Source organism: Rhipicephalus microplus, chromosome 1 (assembly GCF_043290135.1).
Source record: "Rhipicephalus microplus isolate Deutch F79 chromosome 1, USDA_Rmic, whole genome shotgun sequence".
NCBI classification, from domain to species: domain Eukaryota; kingdom Metazoa; phylum Arthropoda; class Arachnida; order Ixodida; family Ixodidae; genus Rhipicephalus; species Rhipicephalus microplus.
In genome coordinates, this window is record NC_134700.1 from 171243435 (window position 1) to 171265693 (window position 22259).

Genomic DNA, 22259 nt, shown 5'->3' on the forward strand with positions numbered 1-22259 from the left:
CGACATGTCAAGACATGCTGCAGTTTGACTGAATCAAAATCCATGCTTTTATTGGTTTTATCGATTGATGTGTGGGGTTGAACGTCCCAAAACCGCCATATGATTCTGAGAGACACCGTAGTGGATGACTCCGAAAATTTCGGCCACCTGGGGTTCCTTAAAATGCACCCAAATCTGAGCACACGGGCCTGCAGCATTTCCACCTTCATTGCAAATGCAGCCGCCGCAGCCTGGATTCAATCCTGCGACCTGTGGGTCGGCAAACGAGTACCTCAGCCACTAGACCACCGTGGCGGGGCGAAAAGCCATGTTTTCCACTGATCACGTTACTTTTCATCACGACAGTACGCTGTTACATTTGTTCTAAACGTGTCCGCAGTGTGTGCATGCACACGTGAGCCATAATATCTTATAATATTGTCATGCCTGCGAAAAAGTATTTGGTGCTGCTTGCTACAGGTATACTGCATAAAACTTATTTCTACAAAGCGAAATCGCTGAAGTCACACTTGAATAACGCAGTAAGCGTATACTTACTCGTACACTTTTACTAGGCTCGTAGTTTTTTCTTTTGATTCCAATTATTTACTGACGGCGGAGCTCGGCATTTTTTGTTGCGGATGGGAAGTGGTGCAATCTGAACACCTGCAGCGCACCAGCATAATTTCTGTGTCGTGTTATGATCTTCACAGACAGTACATAGTAATATTTTCATCTTGCGCTGATTGTTTTCGCAAGCAAAGACGGTGCCGTGGTGCTCGGGCGAAGTTTTGTAAGTGACAGCGGCGTGAACGGGCGCTTTCTTGCCGGTGCGGTTTCTTAAAAAAAAACATGGATACCTGTGCCCTATCTTATGTAATATCTTCAATCATTCTCTGCATGCCTCCACGTACCCATGTTCTCTAAAAAAAGCTAGGGTCGCACCAATATACAAAGACGGAGATCCCACTGACCCATCTAGTTATCGGCCAATATCCGTGCTAAGCGTCCTTAACAATCTATATGAGAAACTTCTTGCAGCCCAAATACATAAATTCCTAGATGAATACCATATACTTTGCCCCCAACATCACGGTTTTCGTTCCGAGCACTCAACACCAACCGTGGTGCTGTCTCTAACACAAGCAATTAACTCCGCCCTAAACAATAACAAACTGGTGGCTGTCGTGTTCTTAGACCTAAAAAAAGCATTCGACACCGTAGATCACTCCATACTCTTAGTCAAATTGAAGCACTACGGTTTTAGAGGTACATCTTTCGACCTATTCTCAAGTTATTTTCTTGATCGGTACGAGATAGTTCACATTAACAATATATGTTCTTCGTCTCAACGTATATAGAAACTTGTGTTCTACAAGGATCCGTCCTTGAGCCCTTATTCTTCTCCATGTATATAAACGATCTGCCATTATCCTTACATTGCTCCAACGTTTTGATGTACGCTGATGACACAGCTATAAATAATACAGGTAATAATATTGAGGAAGTTGAATCTAAAACAAACTTGGAGTTATCAAGAATTTCCGAATGGTTTTGTGCCAACAAATTAACAATTAATACCAAGAAAACTAAATATACAATTTTTTATTCTTGTAACAAGACCGTAAATGTTAACTCCATCAATATAGCTATCGACAACCACTCTCTTCTCTATGCAACCTCTTACAAGTACCTTGGCGTTTACTTCGATAACCACTTAAACTGGCAAAACCACATAACGGAAGTTTGCACTAGGTTGGCGTTCGGATGATATGCTTTACTGCAGGCCCGTAACTACTACGATAGAGACATTTTACGAACATTATACTTCGCATTCATTCACTCTAACATTACATACTGCATTGAATCTTGGGGATGGACTTATAAGACTTACCTAAAACCTATTAGAGTATTACAGAAACGATATCTAAAAACAATAACATACTCTAAGCATGATCATCCAAATAAACCACTGTTTAACTACATGCAAATTTTACCTTTTGATGCATTGCGTAAAGCAAAGACAGCCTGCTGCGTAAATAATATCATATGGTACAACAACCCTTTCGATGCATACTTGTTTTACACTACTTCACGGCCCACTAGAAATGCTGCGTCTGGTAACTTCAATCTGCCCACCACAAACAACGCGTATGAAAAGCGTCAGTTGCCATTTATAGGAGCAAAAATATGGAACAGCTTGCCGCTTGAAATAAAGAAAGCCCAAAATTTTAACACTTCTATAAAAAAAATTTTATCTGAGCTTGAACGATGCGAGCTAACTTTGCGATTTTTTTGTTTCCTGGCATGTCGCGTTGCAGTCATAGAAACATCATACGAGCTGGATGGTTATTTGGTGTGTGCGATTTTCAAAATGCATACCGCTGTTCTGGATTGTGAATCTTGTTGTGGCCTAGCAACGAATGTTGTATTTGTATTGTATTTGAGAATACGGATACTGGTATTGTTGGCTACCTAATATGTCTCTGAGCTGTCTTGTTTATGTTATTATGTACACTTTAGTGATTTGCCTGCGTTAGTTCACCTTTTGACACTATCGCGATTATAGATTTTATTGTCGTTAAGCACGAAAATCGCATGCTAAAAAATGCTTGTAGTAGTACTGTACAACACTCTGTGTTTTGGATTGTTAGTTTCTTTTTTATGTAACAGTAAGCCTGCATCACTGCATACATTTTCTTTTTGGACCCAGAACTAGCCATTGACTACGAGTCCAAGCAGTCTGAAGATCTTTTGTATTGTATGATTCAACAAATAAAAAAATAAAAAATAAAGACCCAGAGTGGCCACTGGCCACGTAACTTGACGCAACAGATACACGCCTTGGCAGTCCAGAAAAAAGTGGCGCCTGGGTGTGAGAGATGCCCACCGGGAGCCTATAGGCGCCTGGGTGCGAGATAGGTTTGCTCTTGTCTATACCGCGGCAAGAAAGCGGTGGTTTCGCATTTGATTCCCTACATGTGCGTGTCTGCGAAAAGCACTTGGATGATGGTGAGATATTTCGGGTAGCTAATCGGAGGAGTTGTGTATTTGTCGCGCGAAGTTGCGAAACCTCTGCCGGACGCTGTGCCAACGATTTTCGACTGCTTCCGGCGTATTTGTCTATTCCAAATAGGGACAAGGCTTGCTCGGACACCAAGGGTCGCCGGGAAGTGTCATCTTTGCTTGAGACCTCCAAAACTACACCAACACTGTGCTAGAGCCCCTTTGACACACCTGCCGGTTAGAATGAAGCAGTTAATGAAGGTGAGCATGCCGACCGATTCTTTCTCCTGACATGCCCGTAATTCATAAGTTCGATGAGTGAATCGCTCACCGTTTTTATTTATACGTCCACTGAAATTGTCAGAGTGCAGACGCGGCATGCCAAACAAACGCAGCTATAAGTATACATGCAGCTCCTAACAGCTTCGAAATTCAGAGCACACATCTATTCCTTGGTACGGATTCCAGCGCTACCGATTGAAGCTTACTAGGGTGACGGTGGAGAAGAGGATCCACCAAAAGACTGTACGGAGCTTACACAAGCTGTCAAAGCGTAAAAAGTCAATTTTCAATCAATGCGTCATTAGCGCGAGCTAATTTTTCGCGCCACTTGTTTACGCTGCTGATAAATTTTCACGTTTGACCAGGCATCTAAGGCCTTCGCCTTAGCAGTAAACACAATACCGAAAACAGTTACAACATAGTATGAGAGTATGAATAAACTACACAGCAGAGTAAAGAACTAGAAAATTACTTTGCATGAGCAACCGAACTTTAATTGTGGCACAGTATCGTACTCTATGGTGATGAATCAACGTAAACCACAACATGAAAACCAGAATAAAACCGTACAAAGTATTCCTTGACGATCGACATTTGCTGAATTCAAAGCACTGGTTCTTTCAAACCGGCGGTTAGTTCGATAAATAGGAGTTTATATATACATGTCTCGTAAGGAATTTCTTATAACTCTCGCTCACCACATTATCACCCGGTTCCCTGCTCACTATATGGCTTGAAGGTCGGGGGCCTTCCCAATGAGAATGAGATAGCCCACTCCAAGGCGCGAGGTTTCACTTACCGCGCCGTGACTTGCGCGGCTACAACAGAGGAATCAGCCCCAAGTCTCCATTTTATGTACAGTTTGACTACGTTCAATGAGGTCACACAACAATATCAAATCGGCCGTAGGTCCTTTCCACTGCCACATGGAAAATTGTCAAAGCCACAGGCAATCTCTCTTGGCAAGTTTCAGATGGGAACACACGCCAGCCTCTTCACTTAGAGTCATTACTCCGATATTTCAGAACTTGGTTCAAACTGCCATGATGGCAGTGATTTTCAGAAATTTGTCTGGACTGCTACGATCACAGTGATTTTAGCTACGTACTCTGGAGGTGCCCTTTGAAACGGGGATGGAATCCTTCAGGATGGCAACAAAGTTTTATTGCCATAGAAATTACACGGACACTCCTGGCTGATTTTAGCCTTCGCTGTCATGTCACAGATATATATATATATATATATATATATATATATATATATATATATATATATATATATATATATATATATATATATATATATATATATATATATATATGACACAAAGAAATGTAAATCGGAAAAAATTACAAGGCGACCACCGGAGATTCGACCCAGTGACTACGGGCTCCTCAGCGTGCTGCATTAACCACCAAGGCCACGACGCTCATTCTTTCATGAGCTATGATGTATATACACCATTTTCCACTGGATCACTGTTAATAAACCTAAAAGAAACATTCGTGAGCAAATCATGTACTTCGTTTCGACAAACCATGTATGCTTTCTCTAAACATTGATGTTTCCTATGGCTTGATAAGTGGAGGGATGGGTTCATCGAAGCAGATACAGTTTGATAGGGGCATTCAAAAATGTCTCTGGCTCCACTTTCACCCTGAAGCAACCGAAAAAAATGCTCGCATCAAGTTTAGGACTATTCGGGAAGTTGCTGGTCTTGTTGTGCCTGTGAAATCGGTTCGCATCCAAATGCGCATCGCCACTATCATCTTAGACGTACAAACTCAACTTGCTGCCCCAGATGAGTTGGGGTGACGCTTGCGCTGTTAAAACATCGCAAGGCTTCGTTGTCGCAATACTGTACATCTGACCAGCAACCTTGCGGACTGACGTCATGAACTTCTTGCTGCACAACTTCCGTGCGGTGTGCCTACAGGATGTGCCGGTGATAGTCACTAAAAAACCTCAACGTGAATGTCTTCGGCGTGAAAATCAGTGGCTTGTCACATTTCTCGATGGTGAACTTGGACTTCCCGTCCTGTCGGACGTCACGCAGACGACTATTCACAACAACGCCTATTTAGATACTCTGGTTACTGTATTCAGTTCCAGCACAACCAACCATGTTCACTACAATTCGTATAGTTCCTAAATCTCGTACAAATTCGTACAGCAGTTCGATGTCTTGCTATCCCATTCATTGCTTCGAACTTGTGCCGAAACTGTGACTTTTTTATGCATTCATCTATCGCATACAAAACAACAAATGCATATATATATATACTCTGAAAGATTCGATATGCGTTGCTATGTGAGCTGCGAATGGTTGCAACCACTGCGCTTCCACGACGTTAGTGGGTATAACCTTCGTGAGGTTTCACAACGTGTAAAGTTCGTTCGTTCATTCGTTCGTTCGTTTTCTCGTCGCGTTAGGTCGTGCGCTAATATCCTCCGATAGCCAGAGGTGAGGGGAGGCCGCCGTAGGGGCTCCCCCCGCCACCCACCCTCTGGAATTAGGATGAAGGGGGTGCTTTACCAACGAAACGAATTGGCGCCCGCATCTTCCCACAAGATAACTCGAACAAATGCGTCGCAAAGTGGAGGTGGTATCACGTGAATGTGGCGTGGAATCCTTAATTGTTATTTTGTCTTTGTTTTTCACATTTATTGAATGAAGGAGAACCGAAGGCAAGAAGTGTAAAGTTGAAGTGTCTTCCTTGGTGCCGTCGTTGTATTGAACGGAGTAGGCGCCCTTGACTGAATTCCGAACGCGCGCTCCGCCGCCTATATACACAACGCCCGCGTTCCAGGGCGAGGAGTACGGGGGAGAGATTCGCAAAGACGCCCTTGACTGAATTTCGAACGTGCTCCGCCGCTTATGTACACACCGCCCGCGTTCGAGGGAGACAAGACAAGGCACGAGACTAGTGGAGTATGCTCCGCATTTAAAATATAAAAAATAGGTATTCATCAAAGCCTTCAACAAGTGCCCCATCCTCCACCCTCGAAAACAATTCCTGGCTGCGGGCCTGGCTGGCTTCCTAATTTGCAGTGCGCATATGTGAATATACGGGCCACATAGATTGAGACGTCTGGTGGCAACTTCTCGTTTATTTTACAACTGCGCGAAACATATTCGTTGAGCTATTATAGAGAATAAAATTTATTAAACCTGCGCTCTGTTTTACATAGCGGTAAAGTAAAATCTTCGACGGATATTTAATGCACTTTAAGTAGATTTGAAAGACCCTTCGACAAGATGCGTCTCTGACAAAGAAAAAGTGCACAAAACTTGAAACAGTGTAAAAAGGGGGGGAGGGGGGGGGCATGGACTGCAAGATCAATAGAAGTTAAGAAGAACCACTGGACTCTTGAAAAATTAATAAAAAACAAAGCTCAAGAACGACTTTGAGGGCGGCCGCTATGCTTCAATAACCTCATGAACTTTGCATGGTAGCAAATACAGAAAATATACCAGACTTGCACCCGTGCTCGCAAAAACGCCAAGCTTTCGGGACGGTGAATAGAAAATGTGAAGTATATGTCCGCTCAGGACAACGAAAAACAAAAAAAAACACACAATCAGCATCACAATATGCGCCTCGAATCAAAGTAATAACGTGGGCAACCATACGATTTCTTCCCTGTAATATTTTGTGCAACGACGCCTATTGTTCGTGCTAAAGCTTAACACGGTATGAATTATGTCACCACTGTTAACAAGGGCTGGTAAATTATTCTCCGAGAACTTGACCTACAAATCTTATTCTGCTTCTGGAAAGTAGAGGACGATAAAAAAAAGTATCACCTCAACACTGCAAATTCCATTTCGATGCTAACAATTACGAATCAATGCGCGTTATGAATACCTATTAAAGCTGTGCGTCAAAGAAAATGTTTCGTTGGGTTTTGTCCGTTTGCACAGTGTTAGATCAGAGACGACATATATATTCGGCTTAGTTTTCATCGCAAAAGCAAACTTCGCGAAGTTTGTCGCCATCGAGCCGGAAAGATGATACGAGGTAGAGGCGGAGCTTTACATTCGATGCACAAAATTCAATATTCGAGACAAAGACGCTATTGTCGATCGCCGCATAACGGACCCCAGTAACAACGCCCGAAATCTACGTATCTTCTGCTTCTGCGTTAAGAGCTGTTATGAAAGACGAGCTCCCGCAAAAACTACGCGTTAAGTCTGAAACTTTGTCAACGGCACCACCCACCACGCCAGTTATGCAATACGGGAAGTAACATCATTTTGTTAGCGAAGTAATCTTCGAGGAAAAAGGACACCTTAATGAGACCGAGAAATCCACGAACAAGAGACTCGGTGTATTGTTTGTTTGTTACTCGTTTTTACGTAAAACTCATATCAATCTTTTCTGACGAAATCCGTGGAACCTTGTTATACACCTATGTACACCGTACATGAGGCAGTAGTGGTAAAGCTTAGAAATGAAACGATGACAAAGCTTGCTAGCGACGTAACTGACTTATAGTCATTCCAAGTGATACAGGAACGAACCAGCTCACGGCTGAGAACAGTGCTGCTGTTTTCTCGTCTTCGGGAAATAGAGTTGACAGTCAGAGACGGGGACGACTACTATCACGGCTTCTATTTGACTCGACCAATTTCGTTAGAATCTGCATAGTCTTAGCGAAACGGCTTCCTTTTTAACCTGCAACCCCCTACCACTACCCCCCCCCCCCCGAGAAGAGAGGGAAGGAGAGGAAGCACTTCTCTTTACCCTCCCTGCCCTGAAAAGATGGGGGCTATAAAAAGTAGATACTCGTTTTCAAGTGTATTCACTTGACACTTTGTATCTGGTCGAAACGAGGAAACAACAGCAACGAGGATCAATGCTTGGTAACGATGTGCAGGTGACAATGCAGAGTGTGCGCGAAAGGAAAATTTTTAATATTCTTCTGTCGGGTGCCGGGAGCAGTAACGCGAGAAGCGAAGCCGTAGAGAATAACTCCCTTTCATTGAATAGACGAAAAACGTCAGGTAAGGGAAAATTGCGGGGTGGGGAGCTAAGTTGCGCAAAGCATAGTTAGCGCAAAGAGCCGTGACAGTGACATGCAGCCTGACTAAAAAAACCACACCCCAGGCAGCCCTCGTAGCACATCCGTCCTGATTGCGAACCACGGCTTGAAACAAGTTTTTGCGCAATCGTTTAGTGAAGGCATTACCGCAGTGCCTGCCCGCTGGTTATTCGCTATATTCGTTTAACAATGTAGCGTTTCGAGCATATGATACGCAGTCACAGCGAGCAGCCTGGGTTCCTGTCATCAAGGGCAGCCGCGAAAAGCCCCCATTAAACACCTTCTAAATTATCGCTCCTAGCCGATCCAGCAACACTGAACAATTATGTAGATCATATAAACGGAGACTGAAACGAGGCATCTAAAAATATTATTATTTGTTATTACTTAATATGCGTGGCAGCTGTAAGCGAGCACGCTGACAGCTTCCGCTTAGAACAACGTCACCTATGGAGGAAAGAAAAATAGTAGGAGAAAAAGAGTAAATAAGATGTGAAACTAACGAAGAAATGAAGAAGTCTTGGATTAAAAATAATTCACACACACACACACAGACACACACACACACACACACACACACACACATGCGCGCGCGTGCACGGCAGTCCACTGAGAGGCCTGGGATCACTTCGAGCTACTCAATAAAGGGACCTGCAACGCTTTTCGACATGACCATTGATTAGCTTCATTGAAGGGGATTGTTGCCTTGCGAAACAACTGTCACTTTTTTCTAAAAGACCATAATCTTTCTTGAGATACTTCGGCGCAAAAGTATTGGTATGTCTATCGGTCGACTTGTCTGTTTGTCACCCGAAACGACTTAAGTCCAACGACATCCGCAGCGCCCATGAATATTGCTCTTGTTGCTGCGTTCGTACTTGTGCGTATTATCGGTTAAAAAGCAAATATTGCGCATATCTGAGGCAGAACATCAACACGTCAATACACTACAAGAGGCATACATAAGTAATTCTAAGGACCGTAGCGTTTATTACGCTGCCCTGACAATGCAACGATATGCACGAAAAGGCGGGTGTTTCCTACGCCTTGCGACGGCAAAATGGTGGTAGCCATAGGCGTATCAGCAGGTGGAGAAGGGGACCGCGAGCCCTCCCACTGAGAGAAGTTAAACAAGCTAAGCCCCCCCCCCCCCCATTTTAAAAAGTGGTCACTGTCGGCTGCACGCTGGGAAAACAAACAACTAAGGTGAAATTTTCCTTCACCACAGAATTGCTAAAATATATTGTTACGAGAAAATGCAAATGTTACCAGGGAATGCTTTATTATAGTGAAATCTTTCCAAGCATTCTGTTGTGACGATTTTTCTAGTAGACTCTGCGGTGTGAACCGCCTATGCGACGCTTTCGCACCTTGTACTCTAGCATTGCAAAGCAAGCTACAATACAACGCGGCGCGAAAGCGTATACTGCTTTGTTATAGATGCTTTGCCTGTTTTGTTATGGAGGAGAACGAGCAATCGCTTTATGGACCAATCAGAGCGTTCGCTGCATCAGGAAAATCATTTTTTTTTGTCAACAATGAATAGCATCATCGCTGCTCTGTCGAAGCTCCTGTGAGCCGATAATTCTGACAAATTTTTTTTTCATTGTTTTAGTGTTGCCGTATTGGAGCGAAAAAAAAAAACATTTCCCGCTTTTGTCTCTGACAGACCTGATCAGCCTTTCTTATGGTGGCAGCAGTTCGTAAAATGGTGACGTACAAAGCAGTGGACTCGAGTACAGTGGAAAGCTCAGCTTTTCAGCTTACCCTGTATTCTGACCCACCAGACCAGGTAGAAGGTGAAAGACCATGGTTTTCAGCTTTATGGAGACCTAATTAGGAGTCGGGCTAGTTATGTTTCATTCAACTCGAATTGTCGTTTACAGCTCAAAATACAAAATACACGCACACACACACACGCACACGCACACGCACACACACACACACACACACACACACACACACACACACACACACACACACATATATATATATATATATATATATATATATATATATATATATATATATATATATATATATATATATATATATATATATATATATATATATATATTTATATATATATATATATATATTTATATATATATATATTTATATATATATATATATATATATATATATATATATATATTTATTTATTTATTTAGGAGAATACTGCCAGTCTGAATGCCAGACTTTGGGCAGGGGTGGGCGGTACAATGAACACAAATGCAGGAAGTACAAAAAAATATTGAACAGATTATACAGTGGTACAAAAAAAAAAAAAAAAAAAGGAACGCGTTGATTCACATAGAAAGGAAACTGGAAATGCAGTCCACAATTGCCGTGCCATACAAGGCTATACTGAAAACTGCACGAAAGTAGTGCTCAGCAGGTTTTGCTGTGTGAAAAAAAAAAAAAAAAAAAAAAACCTAATTAGACCTAATTTTAATGTAGATGTGAAGAAAGGAAAGTGGGTGAAAAGATAACTTGCCGTGAGCAGGAACCGAGCCTGTGACCTTCGAATAACGCCTAATAAGTGTCTGTTAGATCTCATTAGTATTGTTTCAAAACACGTAAAAACGAGCCCTTATGTATACACTTCTTTCCCTCATTCATTAACGAGGGTCTCGTCCTAGCAGACTTGGTGCCGTTAGGTTGTATACGAGAGACTATTGGTCAGCTGCCAGCTCGTAATAGGTTTACGTGCTACGTGACGCCAAACAGGCTTAGAAAGAGTGTGCCACACTAACCGCCATGGCTATAGGTGGTGCTGACTGACACTCCCACGTTCAAATTCAGAAATAAATCCAATAATGTTGCGGGGGGGGGGGGGGATAGTCGCCGTGGTAGCTCAGTGGTAAAGCATCGAACGCGTTATTCGAAGGTCGCAGGTTCGGTTCCTGCTCCCGGCAGTTATCTTTTCACCCACTTTTCTTTCTTCCCATTTACATTACAATTAGGTCTAATCACTTCCCCTATACATTCCTTGGCATAATTGTCTGTTAGATCTTGACACGCCGAGATGCAGTCTAAAATCGGAACTGTTCGCATTAGACCACAGACCATTTAGCATGAAGAAACTTCTGGGCCCGTGGCCAACTAGAGTTTTACAGTCGCACGCTTTAAGAGCGTTAACACGTTTCTTACAAGACAGCGGAATCGCTGACAAGTACTAAGAAATAACGAACTTTCATTTGTATAACACATGTATTATTGTCTACAGTATCAAGTGACACCCAACATATGTGTGTACTGAAGTGAATGACGTGTCGACTATTAGGTACACACGAGCGAATACATCTTCATAAGGATTAGGCGTGTGCTCTGATGTCTTGTGCTGATTGGACTTCATATTTTGTGCTGGTTGGACCAAATATTATCGAGGGACATTATCAGAGACTTAACTCATTCACATCCGAACATTTCCATGCCATTTTGTTGAAATGTGTGCGTATAGGTGTATCTTTGCATATCTGTGCCCGAGTGTTCTATTTTCCATGCACTGCTCTGTGTGTTTTACTTTAACATACGTGATGGAAGTTTCACTCAAGGGCTAAGGAGTAGCCGGCACCATATTTGTGCGCCAACATCTCCTTATATATCATATCAATAAAAAATGTTAGATCTCATTTATATTGTGTCGAAACACGGAAAAACGAGCCCTTAAATATACACTTATATATATATATATATATATATATATATATATATATATATATATATATATAGAGAGAGAGAGAGAGAGAGAGAGAGAGAGACCCAGCCCGCGTGACATTCGATGATGATCACTACAATGGTTTTGTCATACAGATGAAGATGAAGTACATAGTCAGCGCTCACACTATTTTCCCCCCTTCGCGAAAGAGGGCAGCAAGTTAGAAACGGTTGGGACGCCGAATATATCGTTTCAGTCGAGAGACGTGGGCGATCTCGGTGTGCCGGCGATGGCGATCAGGAGCCGCGTTGACAGGAGCAACGCGATAGTTGACTTCAGATGTTTGTTCCAGGACGGTGTATGGACCGAGATATCGGTGAAGGGGAGAGAGAGAGAGAGTGAGAATTTATTAGAAGGCAGAGAGGTCGGCCTGAGCTAGTTCGCTCTAGCCTGCTACTCTACACAGGGGATAAGGGAAAGGGGAAGGAAAGAGGGATGAAGGTGATGATGGGGACAAGAAGAGGTGGTGCGTATGTACAGTAGCCACTTAGCATAGTACCCTACAGTCTAGTTTCTAGTCCAGTGGTTTTTATAAAGTCTAGAACAGCCTTTGTAGCAGTTTTTGACACTGTTTGGTCGTTCATTGCTGACAATATGTGGCTTTCACTTAATGGTGTTCGTCCAATGCTTGCCAACGTTGCAGTTAGCATTTTTCTTTGCGCCACGTATAATGCACAGTCACAAAATATGTGAGCTATCGTTTCGCGCACTTGGCAGCGTTCACAATTTGGGCTGTCCGCACGGCCAATTAGGTGAGTGTAGTGGCGAGTGAAGGCGACGCCCAGGCGAATTCGGTGCAGTATATTAGCATGTCTTCGGCTGATTTTATCTGGAAGACGAAAAGTCATACCGGGGTCTGTTTCCCGCAGGCCCTTGTTCCGGTGATCTGGTAGCGACCAGTAAGTGGCAGCGCATTCGCGCATGAGTGATCTCAACAATGTGTTGACGTCACCTCGCGAGTAGGGTACTTTGACGTACATAGGAGCGTTGTATATTGCCGCTCTTGCTTCGCTATCGGCTGTTTCGATGCCAACCAGGCCGCAGTGTCCAGGAATCCATTGGAGTGTAATCAAGTGACCACTCCTGTGTGTTAGGTCAAATGCTTGGACGATTCCTAACGTTAACTCGTAAAATTCGCCTCTTCTTGAGTTAGAATAGATAGCTTGAAGCGCTGATTTTGAATCAGATAGAATCGTCCATTTACGCGGTGCTTGGTCGTTCACAAATTTTATGGCTTCTTGTATAGCAACAAGTTCTGCAGCTGTCGAAGATGACCTATGATCTAATTTGTACTGTCGGGAAATACCGAGTTGAGGGATCACGAAGGCTGCAGCTGAGGCGGATGAAGTTACGGATCCATCGGTGTAAATGTGTACAGAGTCACTGTATCGGTCATCTAAATGTGCCAAAGTGAGTTGCTTGAGGGCAATATGAGAAACATGTGACTTATACGAAATTCCACGTATGTGAAGGCACACCAGTGGTTTAGTCAATGTCCATGGAGGCACTGCAGAGACTACGGCAGGTGCGAAGCCTGACGGGATCATGTGCCTATGCATATCGAGGCATCGCGAATAGGTACAGCTTGGTCGGTCCACTTGTAGCGAAGACAAAGGGTGCTGTGCATGTCGGGTCAGTAGACGAAGGTGCACTCGAAGAGGCTCACAGGACGTGTAAACCTGTATAGGGTAGGTGCGTGACTCCTCTATAGTGCCAGAGGTAGATGTGCACCGTGGCAGGCCAAGACATATTCTCAGTGCTCGTGCCTGAAGGCTCTCTGAAGTGCGAAGGCACGTTGCCCGCATGCTGGAAAGCACAGGTGAGCTGTACCTTATATAGCCCACAAATAATGCCTTGTATAACTGCAGAAGACTTTTCTCCGAAGGGCCCCATCTCAGTCCTGCTATAACACGAAGGACATATACAAAACTGATTAGTTTGTTTCGCAGCACAGTCACATGCTTTGACCAGGACAGGTTGCGATCAATGACGACCCCTAAATAGCGGTGGTGCTTAACCACGGGAATCACTGCTCCGTGAGCGAAGATTGGGTACCGCGACATTGATTTCTTCGTAAATGCCAATGCAGCACATTTTGCTATTGAAAGTTCCAGGCCTTGACGACGTAAGTACTTAGATGTTATTGATGTGCCTTGTTGTAGCCTTGCTCGCAGTTGTGGTCGCGTTGCTCCAGATGCCCATATGCATATGTCGTCCGCATACGCACTGATCCTGACAACGTCGGGAAGCTCAGCTTCAAGGCCAATTAGTGTTATGTTAAAAAGCATGGGGCTCAGGACGGCTCCTTGCGGAACTCCACGGCTTACGAGGTGCCTGGCCGTGTCACCATCGGATGTCGACATAAAAATGGTACGTCCTCTGAGATAGCTCCCTATCCATGCGTGTAGTCGGCCACCTACGCCGATGTCTTCAAGTGCATCAAGAATGGCCTCATGGTAGACGCTATCGTACGCGCCCTTTATATCTAAGAAAATGGCCCCTACCAATCTCCGACGTTGTTTTTCCTTTTCAACAGAAGAAACTAGATCTACAACACCATCTATAGATGATCGACCACTACGGAAGCCATTTGTGAAATCTGGTAAGCCGACATTATTCTCTAGCAGCCATTCCAATCTTGCCAGCACCATGCGTTCCATCACCTTACCGATGCAACTGGCTAGGGCAATGGGTCTATAAGAAGACAACTCGTGTGAACACTTGCCTGGTTTCAGTAAGGCCACTATGCGGCTGCACTTCCAACTCTCTGGGACTGTCGCTGTTTCCCACGTAGAGTTGTAGAACGACAAGAGAGCCTGCCTTGCTTCCTTGCTGAGGTGATATAGAGCCGAATAAGTAATTCCGTCAGGCCCGGGTGCGGACGACCGTCGGGACGTAGAAATCGCAGCGTCGAGTTCGTGCATTGTGAATGGTAAGTCGAGGCGATCGTCGCTGGATGGCGGTGAGGCTAAATTCGAAGGTAATATCGATGAAGAGGTCATACCTACGAGTAAGTGGCAGTAATCTTCTGCAACCTCTACTTCAGGTCGACCTTGCTTTAGAGCCAAAGATCGGAAAGGGAACAACTGTTGAGTGGGCGTCTGAAGGCTTCGCACAGTTTGCCATATTCGAGACAGGGGTTTTCTGGGATCAAGAGAGCTACAAAATACCCTCCACCGTTGCCTATCGAGCTTATCGAGGTGTCGCAATACATGTCGTTGTGCTTGGCGTGCTGTAGATAGGTCAGATGGTGATTTCGTCCTCCTGTATTTTCTCTCTGCCCGGCGACGAATTGCACGAAGGTATTCATATTGTGCGTCAAGTTGTGATCTTGGTAGCGGCACATTCACAAGTTTCGTATGCGTTGTTAAGGCTGACGCAATTAGGCTTTCTATTTCAGATATAGATTGAATGTTCCCGCACTGAGCATTTACAGAAGCTTGGAATCCTGGCCAGTCTACGCTTTTCACAGGCCGGGGAGACGAACAACGGAATCCTTTTAGCTGTATATATGTAGGGAGATGGTCACTTCCATGTGTTTCAACGTCTACAAACCAATAGGTGGTAGGCAAGAGACTTCTGCTCACAAAACATACGTCTAGACAGCTGCTGTACGATGCGCCACGGAGGTAAGTAGGTGAGCCATCGTTAATGGACATAAGTCCCTGATTGAGCACAAAATCGGCAATGTCCCTACCGCGGGTGTTCATTGAGGAAGAACCCCACATTGGATGATGTGCATTAAAATCCCCAACCAATACATGTGGTCCAGGGCAAGCTTGGAGAACAGACAAGAGATGGGGACAGTCCGCGTGGCTTCTAGGAGGAATGTATCCACCAATGATTGATATTGTACGTCGCTTGTGCTTTATAGATAGGCAAATATAGTCGTTAGAAGCATGAGGAGCCACGGCATGTCTCACGTGCGTTAAATCTTGACGTACGCATATAATTACTTTGCTCGTATTTCGATCATCACGTGACCACAAAGTGACGTATCCGGAAATACGAAACGACGACATCATATTCGGCTCACATATTACAACCAACGGAAATTTGTATTTAAATATCCGTTGTCGAAAGTCAGACAATCGGCTTCGCAAACCTCGTGCGTTCCACTGCATTATAGCAGAGGTGCGCACACGTTCATCGTAAAAATTCGCCATATTGTTTATGAAAGGGTCAGCAGTAGCGGTTCCAGCACGTTGAGGATCAGCACTGCTGTTTTCGCTCCTGGCGTGTGTAGCTCGTTGAGAATCGCACGAATAGATTTTAGTAGATGCTTCAGCATAGTTTGGCTCTTCTCAGTGTCTTGCCTATCATTTTCCGCCCTCTTTGAAGTTGCAGCCCATGATGTGGTCTTTTTTATTGCTCCGATCGGTAGCGAAGGCCACTCAGTATCTGAAGCATCGGCGTGCAACGCGGGCGTTGGTCCACTTTCTGCATCCCTGGAACGTGGTGCGTACAACATGGGTGTAGCGGCCTGATAATGCGCACGTGTATGTTCATCTGTTGCTGATGGTGATGCATCACTCCTATGTCCACTATAATTTCGCTGGTGCCTACGTTTTGGACGACGTCTGTGTCGGCGGATGGATGTGACTGCCTCTCTGTGTGTCGAGTTGTCTCTGACCATCTTCCGCAGGACGCGAATTTCTTCTTTGATCTTCGGGCACTCCTTCGACGTTGCTTCATGTGCACCAGAGCAGTTTGGGCATTTCAATGGAACAGCAGTATCGCAGTTTTCCACCTTATGAGACCCGCCGCACCGCTGGCAAGTTGTCTCACTTTTGCACACTGCGCTGACGTGTCCCAACTTGCAGCACTTGTGACACTGCAAAGGCCGTGGCACGTAAGGGCGCACGGGATGTCTCACGTATCCAACCTTCACGCTAGAGGGCAGAGTCTCAGAATCAAATACTAGTTTGATGCAGCGAGACTGCCCGAAGCGGCGTATGGTCACGATTTTGACTGTTGACGTCACAAGATTCTGCAGGTCTGTGATGTCAGCGTCTGTGATGTCAGCGTCGACGTCATTTATCACGCCAGTCGTTGTTCCTTTCCCGTGAGCGAGAAACGCGCGAACTGAAATACTTCCGAGCTGCGTGACGGCCTTCAGTTTGTCAAGAATGGTTTTGTTTGTCACATCAACTGACAATATGTTTTTCCTGCTATTTATGCGAATTTCACTCACTTGAGCAGGTGCTACTCGCTCGAAATAATTAGTCAACGACTGCCTGTTTAGTGAGTTCAGGTTGTCTGATGTAGACATGGGTACATACGAGATGGTGAAACATTGCTTGCCTTTGTCTAGCGCCGGTTGTGGCTCCGCCGTTGATGACGTCCTGCGAAGCTTCCTTTTCAACCGGCGGGTATGGAATGTCCTGAAGTCGGCTTCCGATTCCATCTCTTCCACTGATGAGCTCTCGGTAGAGTCATCGCAAGGAGCATATGCGCCAAGGCGGTCACCCACATTCGGTCCATCCTTATGCAAACGGCTAGGGCCCGCTGTCTCGTTGGATGGATGGTCCCCCATCCCGGGGGGTGACGTCTTCCGTTCCGCTTGTTCAGAGAAAGTCAGGAATTCTGACAGTTTAAGAAAAAACGATAGTTGTTCAAGGCAGAATTACGCCCGAACGCACTTCTTCTTCCTCGTTCTCAGGTCTCATCGGTGAAGGAATTTTTCGCAGAACCCAGGTGCACGAACAGGTGTCCACAAAGGACTTCGTCGCCTGGGCCGAACACAACAACTCGACGCTTTGCATTAATGTCGATTTTTCTCTTGTCCTGAATGGTAGCAGTGTTGGCGCAGGCGATTTCACGGCAACGGGTGACGCGAGCGGCGAACTCTTCCGGGAGAGATGAAGATGGATTGGAGGATGTGGACAAAAAGGTTGTGTCCAGAACGAAAGTCGGTACACGACCATACATGAGAAAAAAAAAAGGCTGAAATTCGTCGCACGCTGTATGGCAGTATTATATGCGAACGTGACGAAAGAAAGTATAGTGTTCCAGTTTTTGTGATCCGGTTGCACGTACATAGAGATCATGTCGGACAAAGTTCATTGAAAACACTCAGTCAGACCATTAGTTTCTAGGTGATACGCTGATGTGGTCTTGTGGATGGTGTTAGAAGCCTGGAGGACTTCAGCAAGGACATGTGAAAGAAATGTCTTGCCACGGTCACTAAGCAGCACACGCGGTGCGCCAGGTCGTAAAATAATGGCGCGAAGGAAAAAATCGGCTACTTCAGAGGTAGCACCAGACGAAAGAGCTGCCGTCTCTGCGTAGCGAGTAAGGTGGTCTACGGCAGTAACAATCCAATGGTGACCGGCTGGCGTAAGCGGAAGAGGTCCGTATAAGTTTATGCCCACAAATTCAAAGGGAGTGGACGGGCACGACAGTGGTTGCAATGGTCCCGCGGGAAGAGACGTGGTACGTTTTCGGTGCTGGCATGACGCGCAGGAAGCGACGTACTTGGCGACAGAAGTGGAGAGGCCAGGCCAAAAGCAGCGAGTTTTGAGGCGGTCGTAAGTCTTGTGGAACCCTAAGTGGCCAGCTGTCGCATCGTCATGAAACGCTTGTAGAACTTCCAGACGAAGTGAGCGAGGAATGACGGGAACCCGTTGGTTACCGAGAGGATGGTAAATTTGCCTATATAATGTTCCCTCTTGAAGCTTGAAACGGGCAATCTTAGGCGGCTGTTTGGAGCACGCGATAAGCCAGTGAGCCGATCGATGATTGTGCGGCAGTAGGTATCGGCATGTTGTAGCGAGGCGAGATCTGTGGACGAAAGAAGGTCCGCCGAGGCAACTAACTGTTTCGAAGCAGCAGCCGTCTGTTTGTTCACTTTGGTGGGCGGTGACGAACCAATGGAAGGTGACACTTCGGCGCTTTGCGAGAGCGGGCAACGTGACAAAGCGTTGGCATCTTGGTGCTCTCGACCCGACCTATATGTAACGCTGTAGTCATACTCTTGCGGTTGCAGCAGCGGACGCGTTGGGTTCTGCCAACGCTGTTGCTTGAGGGTACAACCGTCGACCAGACCGGAGCTCCGGGGGTGACGGGTAGAGCAGGAGGACGTGGAAACCAAAGCACGCTCCACCACTTATGAGACCACGTCCGGTACGGCAGTAACCAGGTTATCTCTTTAATCCAGGTGCACGAGCCAATGAGACCCAGCCCGCGTGACATACGATAATGATCACTACAATGGTTTCTTCATACAGGTGAAGATGAAGTACGTAGTCAGTGCTCACAATATATATATATATATATATATATATATATATATATATATATATATATATATATATATATATATATATATATATATATATATATATATATTGTAATGATAATAAATAGTGGGGCTCAGGCAAGGGCGCAGGCTAGGTTACGGAAGCCGAGGAAGACGAAGTCAGAATAAGAACAGCCGGCCTGCAGCAAAGGCGTTGTCTCTTATTTCTCGTCGTTACAATGGCGCAGTCGACGAAGAAAACGGCTTACGTCTCGGTTTCGTCATCCAGAACGCCCGCCGACGTGCAGCCGCGGTAAGCGTCGCTTGAGGACGGCGTCAAGCCCTCCTCGGCAGCTTTTTACTGACACCACCGTTCGGGGACGGCGTCAAGGCCTCCTCGGCGGCTCCAGCACCCGTTACCGGTACCAGTTCACGATAACGAACGCCGTCACGCTTCTTCGCTGATGGAACCCGCAAGGCGTCCGTCGCGGCCAGCATCGATCCCAGCACCGACGGATGGCGTCCAGGCCTCCGTTGTGGTTCCGGGAAACTTGTCCTGGGACGCGACACGTCGCGGCAACCATGCGCACGGGCCTCTCTCACCTAGGGATGGCGTACATGCCTCCTCCATACCTGGCAACCTGTCGGCGCTTCAAGCACCCACCGTGTACGGCGTCGAGGCCTACCCGGCGGCGCAAGACCGCTTCATCTACGCCACAGTACCAGGTCACAACTCATCACACGGGTTCCGCTTGCCTGGGAACGTCGTTGACGCTTCCAGCGCCCTGGAACCCATGTCCACGATTCCTACCACAGCTGGATTTCCAAGGGACGCCGTCCACGCGTCCTTGGTCAGCAATTGTACCACCTCGAGTACCGCAGTCACTGTATCCTCCGCAGAGGCGGGCCTTGGCTCTTCCTGCGGATCACACGACAGCGCAGCGGAGCTGCAGCATACCATCGCGCAACTCCGCGTCACGACCAACGCCCTCATAGCGTCGAGCTCCCAGCTATGTCCTGCCATCTTGCCAACATTGTGCGCACTCAATGCCATGTTGGCTGCGGCCGCCTCACAAAACTTCGAGGTAAGCTCGCCCGAGAACCGTCGCAATCTCGGGCGTTCTCTCACGGAGGTATCAGAGCAAGTGAACTGCTTGGCGTGGGCACATCTCGGAGTTTTGCCCGCAGTCCCGCCATCGCCGATTTCCTTCGAGCTACCGGAGTTTCGCGGCTTCCAGGACGATGCCAAGGAATGGGTGGCAACCGTCAACGCTGTCGGAGATCACGCAGCGTGGACGGACCAAAAGAAGTGGGGCATGGCCATAGACCGCCTTCGGAATGCTGCCGCGGCTTGGCATCGATACGAAGGCGTGCGGCAGACGTCCTGGGTGGACTGGAGTGACAAGCTCATAGCTGCTTTTGGACGGAGTCACCATCACCTCTCCACGACCACCCAGTCTTACGCGACCGCTACCGAGAATAGATCCCAGAAGGAGACCACCCTCGCGGCTTCAGCTGTATTTTGCAGCTTCCCGACAGCCAATTTAACCACCTACCCTGGGACGAACAACCCTACAGTGTTGACCCTCACTTCGAAGCGACATCTCCTGATATCACGTCAGTCTGTGGCCGAGTGTGCGGACGTCTGCCACACGCTAAGCGCCGCCTCCTTCAAAGTCACTGTCAACAAAGACCTACCAGAGAAGGTAATACTTCCGGTTAGTGACAGGTCATCTGACAATGAAGGCTCTACTGCACGTGAAACTATAGGAATAAACAGCTTGAGCATGAGTCCGACAAAGGCAGTGCTGCAAGAGCACGCGTTGCCTCTCAAGCTGCAACCTGAACTCGGCTCTCAGATGACTACAAAGACACCCCGACGCCCCTTGCCACACCGCAAGCAACGCAGGCGTCGACGCTCAGTGCAGCAGGTGACGGTGCAGCGTGGACTATTTCCAGCATTTGTAACACGACTGCGACAGGATGCTCAAACCGACGAGATTAAACCAACGCGGCCACTTTGCAGGAGTCTGTATCTCCTGCTAGCGGCATCTTGTCCAAGTCAACAGCGTTGGCCCCATCGTGGACGACGCCTGCACCGACCATCACGTCACAGCCAGTGTCGTCCTCCGGAATCTCCTTCAACAAACTTCCATGTGAAATATCAGCTTGGCCGAGCCCGGCCACCCCGGAATAGTCAATGCCGCCCACCGGAGACATTGTCGGTAGCCCACGAGGCTCGCAGTCGGGGCCGAGTGTAATGATAATAAATAGTGGGGCTCAGGCAAGGGCGCAGGCTAGGTTACGGAAGCCGAGGAAGACGAAGTCAGAATAAGAACAGCCGGCCTGCAGCAAAGGCGTTGTCTCTTATTTCTCGTCGTTACAATATATATATATATATATATATATATATATATATATATATATATATATATATATATGGCGCACGAGTGAGGTATGTTTGCGCCCCCCACTCGCGAAAGAGTTGGTAGGTCACTGGTGGTAGCACCTACCCGTCGCCTTGCATTCTACACATTATGGCCTCCAAGATTTCACGCGCACTCCACGAAGGAGGTTATACTAGACGCCACGCGCTTGCTATATCAGAGGCCATCCTGTCGTCTTCCTAGATAACTGCCAGATGGCGCTCATGTCTCACGCAGCGCAGAGTGCCCCGATGCGCTCGCTCGCCTCCGCTGCACGCATCGAGGCACTTTAACTCAGCGCCTCTGAAATCTCGTTTCCCAATTTTCTAGCTCATGACATCAACTAGAAGTTTTATTCAATCTCTCCAGAAGGATGACTATCGTCTTTGGACGACATTTGTTGTGAAACATGCAGATACAAAGACATTTTTTTAGAATTCATAAACTATGAATAGAGTCTCAGGTATTTCCACACTGTGAGTGTTTTCTCCCTACCAGCGCATTGAAAGCAAATCAGGGAGGCATTGCTGGCACACGGAAGAAAAGGTATACGCCAATC

The 22259-nt window shown here is 46.3% G+C and overlaps 1 protein-coding gene across 1 annotated transcript in view; it reads left to right on the plus strand.

The window, feature by feature from the left end:
* Window positions 1–2816: 2816 nt before the first annotated feature.
* Window positions 2817–22259, plus strand: part of LOC119178675 (activating signal cointegrator 1 complex subunit 2) — a 215401-nt gene continuing 195958 nt past the window's right edge. Inside the window, exon 1 of the mRNA XM_075888142.1 lies at window positions 2817–3246. Within this exon, the coding sequence (XP_075744257.1) occupies window positions 3229–3246 (18 nt within the window). The 5' untranslated portion in view covers window positions 2817–3228. The remainder of the gene's footprint in view (window positions 3247–22259) is intronic.